The following is a 16,913-nucleotide window of genomic DNA, read 5'->3' on the forward strand; positions in this document are numbered from 1 at the left end:
TTAACCTCACTCATAAGCGGAAACGAAGGCCACAGTGGTTTACTGCCCTTGCAGCCATGTCTCCACCTGGTCGCAGTGCATGGAGCACATTTAAAGAACTTGAGACGCAGCACATGCTGAGCATCAGGCATACTGTAACCTGTTTTGGTCAGATTCAAGGTAGAAAAGCCATGACTTGCTCATTTCAGTTCAGGGAACATTAAATTAAGATGCCAGCTATTATGCTAGGTGCTACCCAGTGAGCATTACGTCAGTTTTATAAGTGAGGGAACTAAGGCTCGGTGAGGTGAAGGCTGTATAATCAGTAGGCGGTAGAATAGGGTCAAATCCTGTTGTCAGAGTCAATGGACAAAGGAGGCCACCTACCTCCATTTTCTGCCTGAGACTGCACTTCTGAAGCAGTCAGCTCTATGTAGAATAGGCCCCTTGACGTTTCCCTCTTGCAATAGCGTGGGCCTGCTCTACTTTCTGGTTGGCTGAACTTGACTTTTGAGCCATGACTGCCATAGAGGTTTGGGGAAGATGGGGCAGGAGGTTAAGAGCCAAACAAGACACTTCTTCCCCTTAGTCAGGATTAGCCCTCTTCTCCCATGCACTTGTTCCTCCTGAGCCTCTGCAAGGGCCTGATTCTGCCTTTGTCTTCGTCCCAAGGCTGAGGGCTTTGTCAGAGCTCAGAACTCTTGTGTATAGTTCAGCCTGACTTTTCTGGAAGGTCTCTGCCATACGTGTGTGGAGACAGGGCCCACCAAGAGCTGAGTGAACAGCTGAGAGGCTGTCTCTGCCCCTGGGGAGAGGTAGCTTGGCTGCCAGGACTTACTTGAAAATGGCTTTAGGATTAAGGTTGAAGGTTGGAAGAGGTTCTTGAATCTTCTGGTTGGCATGGGAGCAGGTAATCGAGGCTTGTCCCAGCATTACTGAATTGCTTCCGTCTGTTGAGAGCCCTATAGCCCTCTTCTGCTGTGAGAGTCTCTAGGCTTCACACCTGAGCCTTTTCATGGCTATTTGGAGGGTGAGCCAACCAGGGGGCCAGTGGTCCAGAGCTGAGCCTCAAGCTTCTCTTTTTTGCCTAGGAACCCCTGACTGACGCAGAAAGGATGAAGTGAGTATCTGCTGCCTGAGATGCTGCCTGAGATACTGCCCTGCCTCAACTCTGTCCCTCTTAGCTGCAGGCTAGGCTATTGGTACAGTTGGACTTTCCCGTGGATTAGGTGGAAGTAAAGGTTGGGATGGGTTGTTTTAGGGACTCTGGGAGGAGTTTTGATGTTGTGGATTTTTTTTCTGGCAAATGGGATTTTATTGTTCCATGGGCTTCGAGAGAGCATAGAATCAGGAGGTGAATGGCAACGAGGGCCCTGCTGTTCTTGCTAAGGAGCCCTTCCCCAGCTCCTGGTTCCTGTACCAGCTGCCACCCTTGCAGCCCTTTCTTAGCCACATGAGGCCTCCGGAGAGGAGGGCAGTGCTGGGCTGGATTTCCAAGAGATGAATAATGGAGAAGCCTGATTGTGCAGAGGGGAAACTGGAGCTGGGGGCTTAGTGGCCGACTGACATGGGCTGTAACCAGAGACAGGCTGGGAGCCGTATCCCTACCCCCAATTCTGTCTTTTCATTCTCCAATAGTGAAGGGAAGCTGGATTGTCCCCTACCATCCCCTCTTCCTCCCCTGACCCTCCAACCCACGCTGTGTTCCCAGGGCCAGCAGGCCTATGAAATATGCTGCCTTAGACTCAAGCTCTGGTTGCCTGTCTTCATGTCATCCCTTCCTTCCTGAGCCCACTCTGGAGCTCCAGGCCATGCCCTTCGATCTCTCATACCCCTCTGCCCTTGATCCCACAACACCCTGCCAGGCTCTTGCAGCAGGAGAATGAAGAGCTTCGCCGGCGCCTGGCCTCCGCCACCAGACGCACTGAGGCCCTGGAACGTGAGCTGGAAATCGGGCAGGACTGCCTGGAGCTGGAGCTGGGCCAGAGCCGCGAGGAGCTGGACAAATTTAAGGATAAGTTCCGCAGGTGTGGGAATGAGGGGACACACACACACACACACACACACACACACACACACACACAGTCTCTCCCTTCTTCGGAGGTTAGCTGGAAGATGCCTCAGAGATCATCTGATTCCGATTAGAAAACTGAAGTTCTTGAGGGAGAATGACATGTTCAAGATCCCGGGAGGCTGAACAGGGCCTGAAGAATGGGATCTTGACCCAGGGATGTGCCTTGTATTATCCCTTTTCAGGCTGCAGAACAGCTACACAGCTTCCCAGCGGACCAACCAGGAGTTGGAGGACAAGCTGCACACACTGGTAAAGGGCAACTTGGCGGGCACTGTGCTCACAGCATAGCAGGGGGCCAGGATTTGCCAGGGGAATGCCACTCGGGCCTGGGGGAGATGGTGGGATGGGGCAGTGGTGGGGGTACCGCAGTGTGCTCTGCAAGTCAGGACTGTCTTAATGCTCACACTGTTTCTCTTCTTTCCTCGTCTCCCCCTCATGCTGCCACCGTTGCTGCTGCACTCTCCTCTCAGGCCTCTCTTAGCCACAGCTGGATTTTTGCAGTTGCGTCTGAGTTTGTGTGTCTTCTCCCTTGCCCTGGCCTTCTCAGCTGAGATCTGGAATTGCGGGCCCTGGCTATTACCCTGTACCCCTTGAGTATACCCGCTCCTTTCTCTTCCCTGTGTGAGGCCCATTTAACAGTCAATGCCTCCCTCGCAGGAGAGAGCTGGGGAGCCTAGCCTGCTCTGCCCTTGGCTCTGGTAGAGGTACTGATTGATGTCTCCACTGAACACCCAAAGCTTCTTGGCTGCAGTGGCAGCAAGCCCAGGCTGTGGGTGGGGAGGGGAGGCTGCAGATCCAGTCCCTGAACTGAAGATCAGAAGGCTACTTTTGAGCCTGCAGCTTGTTCCCTGCTCAGCGAGGCACCCTGGCTGCCACCAAGCCCTGCTTCCTCTTCCCTCTCCTAGCCTGATGCTGGAAACAGCTGCACACATAGGAGGCTTCAGCCCCCTGGTTTGCAGTTTCTGCCTTTGAGGTACCAGCTGCCTTGCCTGGTGCCCAGAGCCCCTGGAATCTCAGGGGATGGACAGCTCTTACACTGTCTGTGTCCTGGGCCCAGGTGGCAGGAGGTCATGCTAAGAAAGCCCCCACCCCACAGCCAGTCCAGGGAGTGGGAGAGATGCCCAGTCTCCTTCTGTCTGTCCGTCATTTGTCTCTGCTCTGTCCGCCTTGGCTGCCCTAGCACCTGTGGCCTCTTGTGTCTCCAGGATGGGAGGAGGTGGAGGGAGAAGAAGGGCTGGCTAGGGTGTGGGCTGGGTTAACCTCAAGTCTGTGCCTCAGATCAAGAAGGCTGAGATGGATAGGAAGACGCTGGACTGGGAGATTGTGGAGCTGACCAACAAGCTGCTGGATGCCAAGAACACCATTAACAAGCTGGAAGAGCTCAACGTATGTGCATTTCACTGCTCGGGCCTTCCTCACCTGGGGCTAGCTTTGTTCTGGCCTGGCCCTGCTCCCTTGGAGAGGGCTGGGCTGGGCTCTGAACCAGGTCTGTCTGTAGGAGCGGTACCGACTGGACTGCAACCTGGCTGTGCAGCTCCTCAAGTGCAACAAGTCCCACTTCCGAAACCACAAGTTTGCTGATGTGAGTAGAACTCACCCCCTCCCCGCCCACATAGATCATTCTGGCCACTGTAGGACTCTTAACTCCAGTTTCTACACCTCTCTCTGTCTTCGTTTTTAAGTCCCCTTTCCACTTTGCCCTCCTGCCTCCATGTCACCTATCAAGCCAGTCAACTCTGCCACTGGTTGGTGTCCCATGTACTGTCTAGGGCCCATCACTAGTTTTGGGGGGGCAGCCCTGTTGGTTTCTATAACAGAGACAGAGAGGATCCCAGACAGGAAGAAGAGGGTAGTCAGAGCTATCTGCCCAAAGAGTACTGAGAGAGGATTAGGCCCATCTGATCATGTTACCCCAACGGGTAAACTCTAGACCCCAGAGCTTCAGGCCCAAGGTTGATGTGGCCTGCAGAAGTAGAGATATTTCTTCTTTCTTTTTTCTTTTTTTTCTTTGTTTGAGACGAAGTCTTGCTCTGTTGCCCAGACTGGAGTGCAGTGGCGCGATCTCGGCTCACTGCAAGCTCCGCCTCCTGGCTTCAAGCAATTCTCCTGCTTCAGCCTCCCAAGTAGCTGGAATTACAGGTGCCCACCACCACGGCTGGTTAATTTTTTTTGTATTTTTAGTAGAGACGGGGTTTCACTGTATTAGCCAGGATGGTCTCCATCTCCTTCCTGACCTCATGATCCACCTGCCTTGGCCTCCCAAAGTGCTGGGATTACAGGCGTGAGCCACCGCGCCCGGCCCAGAAGAGGTATTTCTAAGGCCACTGGTCTATACAGATTCTCCAAACTTAAGTATGGTTTGGGCAGAAGCTGGGAGATAGAAGTTTGAGAACATGCTGGCCTCAGCAGCAGATCTGGGTTTAAATCCTGGCCAAGTTAATCAAAAGCTTCGAGTTGTCTTCCCCTCTCCGGGCCTGTGTGTCCGTGAAGTGAGGGTATACACACTGGAATGCTCTAAGAACAGGAGATAGTGGAGTGCTGAGCACACAGAGGTACTTAAATGTGGGAGCCATTACTTTCGCCATGAGTCAAGTTGTCTTTAGCTGCGATCATTAATGTCTCTCTTTCCTGCTCTTTTACCTCAGCTGCCCTGTGAGCTACAGGACATGGTTCGGAAACATCTGCACAGTGGTCAAGAGGCTGCCAGCCCAGGTCCTGCTCCCAGCCTAGCCCCAGGGGCTGTAGTGCCTACCTCGGTCATTGCCCGAGTGTTAGAGAAGCCGGAGTCTCTACTGCTCAATTCAGCCCAGTCAGGCAGCGCCGGGCGCCCCTTGGCTGAGGATGTCTTTGTGCATGTGGACATGAGCGAGGGTGTCCCAGGTGATCCAGCCAGTCCCCCGGCCCCTGGCAGCCCCACCCCGCAACCCAATGGGGAGTGCCACTCTCTGGGTACTGCCAGGGGCTCCCCGGAGGAAGAGCTGCCCCTGCCAGCCTTTGAGAAGCTGAGCCCCTACCCAACCCCATCTCCACCACACCCACTGTATCCTGGCCGCAGGGTAATAGAGTTCTCTGAGGATAAGGTTCGGATCCCCCGCAACAGCCCCCTGCCCAACTGCACTTACGCTACCCGCCAGGCCATTTCACTGAGCCTGGTGGAGGAGGGGAGTGAGCGGGCCCGCCCCAGCCCAGTGCCCAGTACCCCTGCCTCAGCCCAGGCCTCACCCCACCACCAGCCCAGCCCAGTGCCCCCAACACTCAGTGCCCCAGCTAGCTCTGCCAGCTCTGAAGAGGACCTGCTGGCCAGCTGGCAGCGGGCATTTGTGGACCGTACTCCGCCACCTGCCACTGTGGCCCAGCGCACAGCCTTTGGACGCGACGCCCTCCCTGAGCTGCAGCGCCATTTTGCCCATAGTCCCGCTGACAGAGATGAGGTGGTCCAGGCACCTTCTCCCCGATCGGAAGAGAGTGAACTTTTGCTACCCATAGAACCTGACTCTGGCTTTCCCAGGGAAGAGGAAGAAGAGCTGAACCTGCCCATCAGCCCTGAGGAAGAGCGCCAGAGCCTGCTGCCCATTAACAGTGGCACAGAGGAGGGGTCAGGCACTTCCCACACTGAGGGCAGGGCCTGGCCACTCCCCAGCTCCAGCCGCCCCCAGCGCAGCCCCAAGAGGATGGGGGTTCACCACCTGCACCGCAAGGACAGCCTCACCCAGGCCCAGGAGCAGGGCAACCTGCTCAACTAGGGCCTCTGGTGGCCTTCCTGCCATTGCTGCACTGGGACTGTAAGGAGGCCCCATACCTTGGCAGCTCAGGGTCCCCAGTCCAAGGCCTTGACCTCTCCCCAATCCATACCTGCACAGCGTTCCCTGTGTGGGTGGGGTCAGGTGGTGGGCCATGCCAGGCCTGTCAGCTGCACTGACTGACCGCGGCAGCTTGCCTCATGGTTTTCCCCTTTTCTTAGAATATTTATTCTCCACAGATAACATGCAGTTGGGTCTCAAGACCTTTTCTCCAATCAGCCCAACCCAGCCCAGACTGGGCTGTTCTGGGGAGCTGAGGAGTTTATCAGTATTCATCTTCCATCCTCCTTTCATAGTCACAAGTTTTGTTATTTTGTTTTTTTTGGGGGGGGGGGGTGGTGTAATCGTTAACTTCATTTCTGTTTCCTACCTGTTTGCTTTCCCCCCCAATCCTCCGCATGAGCTGTTGCCCTCCGGGGGCCCGGCACAGCTGGCCTTGGGGACCAGAGAGAGGACTGACTCAGGGCCCCCTCAGCTGTCTCTTCCCTGTCTCTGGAAAGGAGGGTGGGGCTCAGGGGCCTCAAGCTGCGCTCTGGGTGAGGCCTGGCCTCTACTCCCAACCTTGGCTCTAGACTGTTACTCCAAGCTTTGGGAAATTTTCACATTGATGACTATTTTAAAATCAAATAAAACTATTTTACTGGTATGGCCTAACTTGTCTTAATGACCTTCCCGTTCCCACTCTTCTCCCCATTCGTGAGTATTCCCAGTCCTGGTCTCATCCTAGTTGACTAGTGACTCCCCTTGCCCCACTCTACCTAGGGTTTCCCTGGGCACAGAGCATCAGGGAGTGGAAGCGGGGGGTACCTTAACCTTAGCAGGGTCCCTGAGTCTTCCCTCAGAGGCAGGGACCAGATCTTCATGGGGCTTGTGTAAGGTATTGCCCCAGAAGCCCAGGTCCTAGGCCTAGGCCAGGCCTATTTTGAGAGATTCTGGACAGTTCACGAAGCCACACGCTTGGACTGTGTGATGCTACTGCCCCCTAGTGGTGCTTACTGGTAGTTCCAATTCCTCCCCTACTGCCGGCCCCCAGTGACTACAGCCACACGCCAGGTTGTGGAGTTCATAAAATCTTTTCCGAGCCAGCGGGTTGCAGCCAGAGCTGCCAAGTTCAAAGGCATTGCCTTGGGTTCAAGTGCCCCCCAAGGCTGTTGCTCAGTCACGGCTTCCAGAGCTTCCTTCCCACCACACTGCCAGGAGCTGCCAGAGCCCCCATGCAGCCCCTAGCCCCAGTTCCCTCCCAAGCCCCAGGGCCTGAGCCTGATCTGGGGCAAGGGGCTTGGACAATAGCCAAGTGAAATAGTGTGCAGAGGCCCAGTGGAGAGTCACATCTCGGTCTCAGCCAACAGACTGTCCCCTAGTCCTGACGTCATTAGCACCATCTGAGAGCTGGGATCTGTGGAAGGGCAGAGGGGTGTTCAGACCACCATTCCTTCCTCCACTGGGGACCACAGATAGGTGAAAGCCTAGATTCTCCACACCCACTCTCCCTTGTCCCGAGCCTCTTCCAGACCTAGCTCTGATCAACCCTCTGGGTTCTTACCACTGGGGCACATCCAGGAGCTGCTGCCCCTCTGGTGGGTGGCAGCAGGCTCCCGCCCTCTCTCCCATTCCTGGGTGTCGCCAGCCCCTCCTGCCACTTCCTCCTCCTCCTCTCCCTCAGAGAGGAGGTCACAGATCTGTTGCTGCAGCTCTGGGCTAATGCTGTTTTCAGCCAACACCAGGCTCCGCAAAGCTGTGGGGTAATTTTCTACCATGTCCAGCAGGGTCTGAGGTGGGGAATATGGAAAATGATGAACACAGTTAAGGCAGGTCCTCAGACCCCAACCTGCCACCCCTTAGGTATGTCATCAGATACATAAGCTAACCTCCACCCCATCCCCTGGCCGTTCCCAAACATGACAGCTTCCCACCTGAGCTGACTGGTTGGTGAGCCCTGTGCCCTCCAAGTCTAGGACCTCTAGCGTACGACTGGAGGCCACAGCTACAGCCAGCATTCCTGCCACATGGTCACCTGGGGAGACAACACACGTGCACACATTCACACACATGCCTGCTAATCCTTACAGACAGCTTCCCCATTGCCTTAACAACTTAAGATACTAACCCCTGGCCAGGAAACATGGACAATTGGTGGTGGTCAGGAAGGGATCATTGTGATTGGTGAGTGAAGGCATGAAGAAAGTTAGGCCCACGGGTGGCGACTGATGCTTTGATCTATTTGTTGGTCACCTGGTCCTCCACAAAGCTATCTCCTTGACCCTTGGGGGCTCTCCTTTCTCTCTCCTCTCCCAATGTAGGGGTTACCATGTCAACTGATGGTCCCAGGTTCTTGGATAGGGCATGAGGCAGTGAGTGCCCAAGGGGGTATTCTTGAGCCTCACCCAGGGGGTTGTAATCCAGATTGAGGACGCGGACCTGGGAGCTGTGGGCCACAGCAATGGCGAGGCGGCTCCAGCCCTTAGGGGTGATGCCAGGGTTGGCACTCAGCGTTAGCTCCTTCAAGCCTGGGTAGCATCATAGCAAGAAACCAGAATAAGGAGGGTTAAGCCCTCCCTGAGCCCTTCCCCACCGTCCCTGTGTCTCCAGGGTGTCCCTAGTGGCTAAGCACCACCTCACCCCCACCATAGAGTTCAAGAACCATTAAGGAGGCCCATGCTTCCTCTGCCTGCCCAGCCTGGATCCCTGAGTCTCCATGCTGCCCCCCATCCTGCCCCTTAGAGGAGTAGAAAGACGTTCTCACCCACAACATCAGAGCTCTGGGGCCACACCCCCTTCCCTCTGCATTTCGATTTTCATCACTGCCACACTAGCCCAAGACCTCAACAGGGCCCTGCTCACCAGATTTGGCCCCGTCTGGGGGCAGGAGACCACAGATGAGGTTGATGGCTTCATCACCCAGCATGCAGTCCCCCAGGTCCAGAGCCACGAGGGCAGGGTGGAGGGCCAGGGCTGGGTTCAGCAAGGCCAGCCCCGCATCTGTCAGGGGGCTCCCATGCAGGCTGGTGGGGAGTGAGAGAGCAGGGTTACTGCAGTCCTGAACCCTATCTACATGGGGAAGGGGCACTTTCACTTCTGTCAGCCCTAGATATGGGGAGGGCACTCAGTCACAGTACTAGAGAGGCCTGAAAAAGGAGAAGGAAAGTTCTAGATTCTCAGGGAATACAAGTAGAGGGAGAATTCGGTTTGTTTTCTGGGGCAGGGATCCAGGACATTGTACAGGGAGGAGCAGAGAAGGGGTGGGTGAGTAGTGGACTGGAATACTGCAGTGGGCAGGGCTCTCGTCCCCAGGGGGATATTCTCTCTCGGGAACCCGAGGAACTGCCCCAGTGAAGTAAATGCAGATGATCAGTTGGGGAGGCACGGCCCCCACCCAATGTCAGGGAGTAGTAGGTATCCCAACGCGGGTAGGGTCGCGCGTGCAAAGCCCAAGCGTGTGCTTGGAAAGCCCAAGCGTGTGCACGGTATATGTGCATAAGGCATGTGAGGGTAGAAAGGTACTGGAAGGAGTGTGGAGGAACATGAGATGCCAGGGGAGTGTATGGAGGGGTGCAGTGCCTGGGACCCCCTTGCGAGGGGGCGCACTCACAAGAGGGACTGGATGGAGCGGTTGGTCCGCAGAGCCTCAGCCAGCTGCTTGATGCGGCTGGGGCTGGACACGACGCCCAGGTTAAGGTTGAGCTGCGCCAGGGACGTGGCCCCGGCCAGGGCCCGGCAGATGCGGCCGAAGTCGCGGTCGCAGAGGCGGCAGCCGCGCAGCGAGAGCAGGCGCACGGCGTTGTCGCGCAGGCCGCGGCAGATGTCCCGCACCTCGGCGCCGGACAGCGGCTCCCCCGAAATCTGGATGGAGCTGGGCAGCATCGTGCCCACGGCTGGGCCTCCGGGTACGGGGCCGGAGGGGAGGTTGCCGGGACCGCGGGCAGGGCCGGGGATAGGGCCGGGGTCGGGGCCCCGGCTGGGGTCGCGGGCGGAGTGGGGCCGGGGGCGGAGGCGGAGGCTGTGGCGGAGGCTGCGGCTGCGGCGGAGGCTGCGGCGGGGGCGGAGAAGAGCTACTGGGACTGAACCGGAGCCGGCCCGAGGTGCGGAGGCGTCCAGGGCGCGGGCCGGGCTGAGGTGGGGCGGCACTGGGGCGGGGGCGGCTAGCACGGTCCGTGTCTGGGCGTTGGGCCGGGAGCGCGTTCCGGGGGCTGGGCAGGCGCTGCTCCGCGCTCGTCCTTGTTCCTCGCGGTCACGGCGGCAGCGAGCGGCTCAAGGGCTTCGGCTTACCGGTCCCAGCTGGGAGGCCGTACCTGCTCCTTCCTTCTCTGCCGCCCGGCTCCCCCGACCACACCGCGGGCCTGGCCGCACGGCTGGCAGAGAGAGCCTGAGGCGGGCGGCTGCCGCTCGGGCTCCAGCTCCAGAGAGCTAACGGGCGGCGAGTTTCCATGGCAACGGCCGCGTCACCGCCGCTCGCCCCGCCCCCTGCTCGGCCAAGGCCACGCTGGCCCGCGAGGTCCGCGCACACGGGTGGTTCGGGGCAGGGAGCTGGGAGCGATAGGCCGCTCTTCCCGTGAGAGTGGGGTCAGCCAGCTAGCAGAAGGAAGGCGACAGGGCTGAGGCCTAGGATGGGCTGACTGGGGAGGGCTGACGGGGAGCGGAATGGAGGCACGCCATGTGGAGGTGGTGTTGGACACGGTTACTGCTGCTTCTGCCCATTCTCCCATCCTTCCCCGTTCCTAAGGTCCAGGCCCTCGCCGGGATCCAGGGCACTGTTCCCTCCTATTTCGAAGGCCCCAGGGCCCTTTCTTCCGCGCTGCGCCTCGCCCTGCCCTCGTGACTCGAGAAGCGCGCGCATGGGGATCCCGGTCCACTGGGACTTCCCACTTGCTTCTCGCCAAGATGGCGGCCTCACCAGGGAGGACCCGGGGGCCACGGCTGGGCAGAGCCAGCCTGAACTGCTGGGGAGAAGGGAACCCCAGAGGGTCCCTAGGGCAGGGAAGCCTCAGATAGATGCAAGGTCCTGGTGCCACGCCTTTTCCAGGTATGCAGGGTACTGTTGACATCTGAGGGTGTGTCCCTGCCACGACACTGGGGCTGCCAATACAGAGGAGGTGCCAGGGCCAGAGCCCTGGAGCACTGGTGAGGACGTGAAGGCAGCTGAGTCACACCCCACGGTGCAGGCGATACTGTGGCAACTTTGTCCACTGGCCAGGGTGGTGGGGGCCTCACTTGTGTAACGCAGGACAAATGAAGGGCACCTCTTTCTGTTAGTCCCTTTGTTAGGAGGGATAGATGCTGCTGACCCAGATTTACTAGTGTAAGGAGATTATTGTACATAAAACATAATATTCAATATAGTGAAGGAAGGTCAAAGGCCGTATTCCCTCTTGTAGCCACCAGAATTAAGTGGAGCAGATTAAAGAGGTGGTGGTGCGGGGGGTGGATGGTGCTGTTAGGAGTGGTGGTTGGTTTTATGAGGAAAGACAGAAAAACTGAAAGGAGCTGGCCCCAGTACCACCAGGGCAAAGCCAAGTTTGGCTTCAATTATGAGCTCCACAGGAAAATTATCCCCACAATGCCCAGGAGCAGAAGATCCTTGTTTTGACATGGGGTTTAAGTCGGGATGTTTTGTCCAATTGTCACTGCTTCCTTGGCTTCCCAAGAGTGCAGCTGAGCCCAAACTCAAGCTGGCTGCAGTGTTCCATCAGGCTTATGGCTTTTGTGCTTGAGGCCTCCCTGCCGCTTCATGGGTCAGGTGTCCCCTGCCCTCAGGGGTAGGTTCCATATTCAAGCACTGCCTTCTATGTAGTCTGGCCTGTCCCACCTTTATCCTGTCTGGGTGAGGATATGAAAAAGGGAACATACGACATTACCATTGCTGACTGAGCATGAAAGTATATAGTAAGTGGGATGACAGGGAGGACCACTGGATCAGCCGCTGCAGTTCCAGACTTCAATCAACATTTTAATTACCAAGTCTATATTTAGCAAGACAGTGTGGGAGAGATAAAGAGGAAGGAAGGGGTAGGTGGTGAGGGGTCTCAGAGGAGCTGGCCCATTTTCTGCACTGGCTGCAGAGCCTTGCAGTCCTGGCCAGGAGTTCTTGGCCTTGTGCCCTTCAGAAGTGCCAACAGGCATCAAGGAGGTACTTAATGCAGCTACAGCTCAGTGGCAGCTGCAGACCCCATCTAAGAAATATGTCATCAGGACTGTCCTTTAATAGTCTTCCTCCTCTCTCCAGCTGTGGGAAAGAGGACTGGCCAAGAATTTCAGGTGGAGTCAGTGTGACTGCAGGGTCACCGCAACAGCTTTGGCTGTGGCGTTGAGGATGGTGGTGGGAAGCCGAGCAGCAGCAAGCACGGCAGGGATGTCTCTGGGGACCCTCTGGATGGGCGGGATGTTGGGGCCCTCCAGTGTGTCCAGGATCCCTGGAAGGAAGATGGAAGGTGAGCAAGGGTCAGATGGGCCCAGCCCACTGACCATGATATCCAGCTTCTTGCCCTAGGCAGCTGCTGTCCCGTTCTCCCCCACCCAGGCCTTCCTGCCACTTACCCTCTACCACTTTGTGGTAGGCAAAATGCAGATAGAGCAGGAAGAGCATGTGTAGGGCGGCCAGGGTGCCACAGAGGAGCAGCCGCTGTGTGGGGCCCACGGTCCGAGACACCAACACTGCTACCTAGGGCCATGAGAATACAGCTCAAAGGGCCTGGCTCCAAAGTGAGGAGTGGGGAAGACACTCCCACCCAGGGCAGAACCATCTTTGGGCCCTTCCCTCCCATTTAGGGCTCTTTGTGAGATGGACAGCTCCAGGCTATCTTCTTCAACTCCCTGGGAGGACAGCCCACCCCTGGAAGACTCTTGCCCAGCTTACCATGCGCAGTGTGGACAGTCCACCCACCAAAAGCCAGAAGAGGTAGAAGAGGGTGTGAAGATGGATATTATAGGTGATGAACAGGACAATGCAGTGCCCAAAGAGGCCATAGCCCTGGGAAGGAGGATGGTGGAGAGGGGAATCACTCAGGTTGGGCTGGTTTCTGGCCTCTCATGGGGACCGTGGGAAACACATGGTCCATTGGCCTACTCCTCCCATTCCAGGCTTCGGGGCCCCAGGACAGATGCAGACCAAGGCCTGGCTCCTCTTTTTAACTCTTGCCCACCACACCTGGCTCCTTACCAGCAGTGCCAACATCTGCAGCATGGTGATCTGGGCGTTGCACAGGTAGGCGAGGAAGTAAATGAAGGATGAGACTCCCAGCCAGTAGCCGAAGCAGGTGCCAATGGCTGTGCCCATCAGGGTGCCCTCCCGCTGTGGGGTGAAGGCTCTACTTAGTCCTAGGAGGCCTCTGATCTCAGCCTCACCTAGGGCCTTCCGCAGGGGCGGTTCCTGTCTCACTCCACCACCGCATCCTCAGGCAGCTTTCAACCTAGTGCAGCCACCCCCCCAAAGTTGTCTGTCCTGCTTACGATAATAGTGTCAGACGTCTTCATCCCGTGGAGTAGGATGGCAACCAGTGTGAAGACCAGCATGAGAGGTCCATAGAGTTCACCTGCAATTTTCTGTCAATATACCAACTCATTCAGGCTGGAGGGTACAACAGCTCGTCTCTTTATGGCTTCCCAGGATTTGCCTGGTGGTCCCACCCTCTGCCCTGGTGCTTCCCCCCGCTCTCCAGACGTGCCACCCCCTATTCACCTGGGGGAAGTTGACCATCTTGATAGGGATCATGGACTCCAGGAGCCTGGGAAAGGAGAGGAGAGATTAAAGCAGAGGCAGCCCGAGGCCATGAGGTTCTGGAGGGCAAGGCCTGAATTTTATTCATCTCTAACTCCAGGGAATGGGGCCTGGCCTAGAGGACATGTCGGATGACAGGGTAGAACAGGGTAGTAAAGACCGATAGGGAATGAGGAAATCATTTCCTTGCCCCTAAAATTAACTTCCAGGAAGGACAACCCTCTGAAACTTAGCTGACTGAAACAGCAGCTATATGGAGAACTCAGCCCTGCTGGGCCTTGACGGAGAGCCTAACCATGTATCCATCTGCCCCCCTCCCCTTGAAAAGACCGGCAGGCTGAGCGCGGTGGCTCACACCTGTAATCCCAGCACTTTGGGAGACTGAGGCGGACAGATTACAAGGTCGGCAGTTAGGGGCCAGCTTGGCCAATATGGTGAAACCTCGTCTCTATGAAAGATACATAAAATTAGCTGGGCATGGTGGCGGGTGCCTGTAGTCCCAGCTACTCAGGAGGCTGAGGCAGGAGAACTGCTTGAACCTGGCAGGCGGAGGTTGCAGTGAACCGAGATCGCGCCACTGCATTCCAGCCTGGTGACAGAGTGCGACTCCACCTCAAAAAAACAAAACAAAATAAAAAGACAAGACAGGCAGACCTTAGCAGAGAGTACCCAGAATTCAGGGCTATAATGAGGAAGCCCTGGGAAAAGTCTAGCGGGCTAGATAGAAGGTTTAGAATGAAAGGTGTTACTGAGGGAATAGTAAAAACGCCTCCTCTTCCTGCTTAACTGTGCCTCCAGGTACTGTCGAGCATTTTCTTGAAAAATGTATGTGAAGTGGTATGAAAATTCAGTCACTTGCCCCTTCTCTCAAGTGGCTAGCTCCTAATCATACCTTGGATTTTAGCTAGATTTTACTTCCTCTGGGAAACTTGTCCTGTCCCACCCACCAACCTGCTTTGGCTCACATATCCCTCCTGTGTGCCCCATCATAGCATGAATACTGTGCTGTAACTGCATTCAAGAGCAAGGCTCCTATCTATCTTCACCACTGAACCAGATACAATTAGTATAGGGTCTGGCACAGAGCAAATGCTTAATAAATACTTGCAGAGTGGTCCTGGGTATTTGATTAGCATTGATTAAAGGACGAACAAAAAAACCAAACCAGGATTAAATCTAGTTCTTGAAAAGTCACTCAAAAACTATGCCCTGATATTTTGATTCTGAGACTGTTCTGCTGCTGGGAATAAAAAGATAAACAAGACAGAGCCTGCTTTTGAGATGCTGTTGGTCTCTGGGGGGAAGATTCCAGGAATAAGAAAGGAAAGCAGTGGTGAAGTGCTGTCTATTAGAGGCAAGCACAGAGTTTTTTGTTTTTTTTGTTTTTTTTAAGATGGAGTCTAGCTCTGTGGCCCAGGCTGGAGCGCAGTGGCGCGATCTCGGCTCACCGCAAGCTCTGCCTCCCGGGTTCATGCCATTCTCCTACCTCAGCCTCCCAAGTAGCTGGGACTATAGGTGTCCGCCACCATGCCCAGCTAATTTTTTTTGTATTTTTAGTAGAGACGGGATTTCACTGTGTTAGCCAGGATGGTCTCGATCTCCTGATCTTGTGATCCACCCGCCTCAGCCTCCCAAAGTGCTGGGATTACAGGCATCAGCCACCGCACCCGGCTGCCAAGCACAAAGTTCTATAGGAACACCAGGAGAGAACAAACTGGGGGTGGGATTGAGGAATGTGGAACAGAGGAAGTGACATCTGAGATAGGTTTTGAGGGAATATGAGTAGTCAGCTAGATGGAAAAAAGGAGAAAGTTGGTGTGCTATTATTATTTGTTTCAGTGACAGGTGCAGTGATGAGAGATGATGGGGTCATGAAGAGGGGGAGCCCACCAGAGCCCAGGGCTTGAAATCTGATTGTAGTGTGCATAAAGGACTAGGTGTTAGGAGGGAAGCTTCTTCAAGAGAAGGCTCCTCACCTGCTCCGCACCTGAGCAGGCTCCACATCAAAGTACGGTCTGAGGATGTCGATGTTGGCGTACAAGCTGAAGGCCCTGGAGGCTTGTCTCTTCCCGGCCTGCCACATCTGAAGTAAGGAAGATGGGCATAGGTATTGTGGGACTGTTGGTTCTAGACCCTGTTGCCTATTTTCCGCTTGGTTTCTACATGGTTCTAACTGGACAACCTGGGGCGAACATCACCAACACCAACTCCAGAACATGGGACATATCTAGGTATACCTTTCCACCTGCAGAGGATTCAATCATGCTTACCTGATCTGCCACCTGCCGGCTCAGCTGTCCCTTAAAGCCCTTCATGCCCAGGAACTCTCCATCCTCTTCTTCAGCAGCAGCTGCATCAGCTGCATCAGCGTCTACTTCTTCCTCGCGCAGGCGCTGATGCAGCTCACCCATATCCTCGAAGCTAGAGCCTGAGGTATCATCCATGTTCTCCATGTCAATCACAGCCGAGCCTCCGCCCTGTGAAGACAATGGCTCCTAGAGTGCAGGACTTTTCTGTTCCATCCATTAAGTCCTCTGCTCATCCCAGGGTTTAGGGCTTTGTTCTTCCACTGCTGAGGATACGGCTCGGAATCACTACAGATCATGCCACTCCATTCCCCCTCATATGCTCTCAGAACTCTTGGTTTCTAGCTTTGGCTGAATTTTCTAGCCTGGGAAACATACTACTAGTCTTCTATTCCTATCTTTTTCCTACCTTACCTACCAAAGACTAAAAGGCTGAAAAAGTGCCCATTTCCTTCTTTCCTAAGCCCCAAACAAAACTATACACATAATATGTTTTCAGCGAATGCCAGTGAATCCCACCCAACCCCACTCCATGCCTGACCCCGACCAACTTCCTAACTTGTTCCAAGAATACCTTCTTCCTAATGCCTCCAGCGGGCCCAGAGACCCGAGACCCTCAGGCTGGAGTACTAGTCTGGCCCTTTCAGGTCAATGTTAATCCTACTGACTTTAGTGGGCACGAAAACCCAAAGAAGAGAGTTTTGCAAATGGAGCGGACTTCCAGGCCCACAGGGAGAATCCTCAAGACACTTCTGGACATCGCCGGCCCTCGGGTTGCTGGCAGCTAGTGCCTTGGGGCCATTACCTGGATGTTTTCTTCGAACCCTCCCCATTCCGGGCCAGCTCCATTTCGGGCGCCGCCCGCCGGCGCCGGTGTAGTTGCCATGTCCCTTGAAGGCTCCCGTCGCTGAAGCCCGCGCTAGCCCCGCGCGCGGAGGAGTGGGCGAGACGTGGGCCTCAGAGAGGGAGACGTCCCGGGTCGAGGAGAGGTGGGATCGGCCGGAACACAAAAATGAGAAGCCCGGATGTTTGGACAAAACCAA

At 55.8% G+C, this 16,913-nt stretch overlaps 3 protein-coding genes across 20 annotated transcripts in view; 1 reads left to right on the forward strand and 2 right to left on the reverse strand.

The window, feature by feature from the left end:
* The window catches only part of TJAP1 (tight junction associated protein 1), a 29,198-nt gene extending 22,699 nt beyond the window's left edge, over nucleotides 1–6,499 (forward strand). For all 16 annotated transcript variants that reach the window (XM_038006122.2, XM_007972468.3, XM_073006024.1 and 13 more), the window contains 6 exons: nucleotides 1,071–1,099; nucleotides 1,845–2,006; nucleotides 2,236–2,302; nucleotides 3,332–3,439; nucleotides 3,552–3,635; nucleotides 4,699–6,499. In XM_038006122.2, coding sequence (XP_037862050.1) covers nucleotides 1,071–1,099; nucleotides 1,845–2,006; nucleotides 2,236–2,302; nucleotides 3,332–3,439; nucleotides 3,552–3,635; nucleotides 4,699–5,796 — 1,548 coding nt within the window. In that variant the 3' untranslated portion in view covers nucleotides 5,797–6,499. The remainder of the gene's footprint in view (nucleotides 1–1,070; nucleotides 1,100–1,844; nucleotides 2,007–2,235; nucleotides 2,303–3,331; nucleotides 3,440–3,551; nucleotides 3,636–4,698) is intronic.
* Nucleotides 6,500–6,915: 416 nt separating this feature from the next.
* Nucleotides 6,916–11,684, reverse strand: LRRC73 (leucine rich repeat containing 73). Its single transcript, XM_007972475.3, has 6 exons — nucleotides 9,443–11,684; nucleotides 8,695–8,855; nucleotides 8,238–8,360; nucleotides 7,767–7,867; nucleotides 7,397–7,622; nucleotides 6,916–7,249 (listed from the first exon to the last, which is right to left on the reverse strand). Exons 1-6 carry the CDS (start codon nucleotides 9,712–9,714, stop codon nucleotides 7,179–7,181), a joined length of 954 nt encoding a protein of 317 aa, XP_007970666.2. The 5' UTR covers nucleotides 9,715–11,684; the 3' UTR covers nucleotides 6,916–7,178.
* A 92-nt stretch (nucleotides 11,685–11,776) lies between these two features.
* Nucleotides 11,777–16,890, reverse strand: YIPF3 (Yip1 domain family member 3). Of its 3 annotated transcripts, none has more exons than XM_007972476.2 (9): nucleotides 16,676–16,890; nucleotides 15,835–16,041; nucleotides 15,541–15,647; nucleotides 13,526–13,571; nucleotides 13,297–13,389; nucleotides 13,007–13,138; nucleotides 12,704–12,817; nucleotides 12,385–12,508; nucleotides 11,777–12,260 (listed from the first exon to the last, which is right to left on the reverse strand). In XM_007972476.2, the coding sequence occupies exons 1-9, from the start codon at nucleotides 16,754–16,756 to the stop codon at nucleotides 12,112–12,114; spliced, it is 1,053 nt and encodes a 350-aa protein (XP_007970667.1). In that variant the 5' UTR covers nucleotides 16,757–16,890; the 3' UTR covers nucleotides 11,777–12,111. The 3 variants fall into 3 exon arrangements, with proteins under 3 accessions (XP_007970667.1, XP_072862130.1, XP_072862131.1); XM_073006029.1 differs by having other exon boundaries at nucleotides 15,835–16,059; nucleotides 16,676–16,888; XM_073006030.1 differs by having other exon boundaries at nucleotides 15,835–16,133; nucleotides 16,676–16,878.
* Nucleotides 16,891–16,913: the final 23 nt, after the last annotated feature.

This window comes from Chlorocebus sabaeus, chromosome 17, assembly GCF_047675955.1.
Source record: "Chlorocebus sabaeus isolate Y175 chromosome 17, mChlSab1.0.hap1, whole genome shotgun sequence".
Taxonomy (NCBI): domain Eukaryota; kingdom Metazoa; phylum Chordata; class Mammalia; order Primates; family Cercopithecidae; genus Chlorocebus; species Chlorocebus sabaeus.

Coding starts and splice junctions, on each gene's coding strand:
- LRRC73 (XM_007972475.3), bottom strand. CDS start 9,714: ATGCTGCCCAGCTCCATCCAGATTTCGGGGGAGCCGCTGTCCGGCGCC. Junction 8,361..8,694: donor CCCAGACGGGGCCAAATCTG/GTGAGCAGGGCC, acceptor GATGCTACCCAG/GCTTGAAGGAGCTAACGCTG. Junction 7,868..8,237: donor TCTGGATTACAACCCCCTGG/GTGAGGCTCAAG, acceptor TTGTCTCCCCAG/GTGACCATGTGGCAGGAATG.
- YIPF3 (XM_073006029.1), bottom strand. CDS start 16,756: ATGGCAACTACACCGGCGCCGGCGGGCGGCGCCCGAAATGGAGCTGGC. Junction 15,648..15,834: donor GCCGGCAGGTGGCAGATCAG/GTAAGCATGATT, acceptor TCCTTACTTCAG/ATGTGGCAGGCCGGGAAGAG. Junction 12,509..12,703: donor GACTGTCCACACTGCGCATG/GTAAGCTGGGCA, acceptor TCATGGCCCTAG/GTAGCAGTGTTGGTGTCTCG.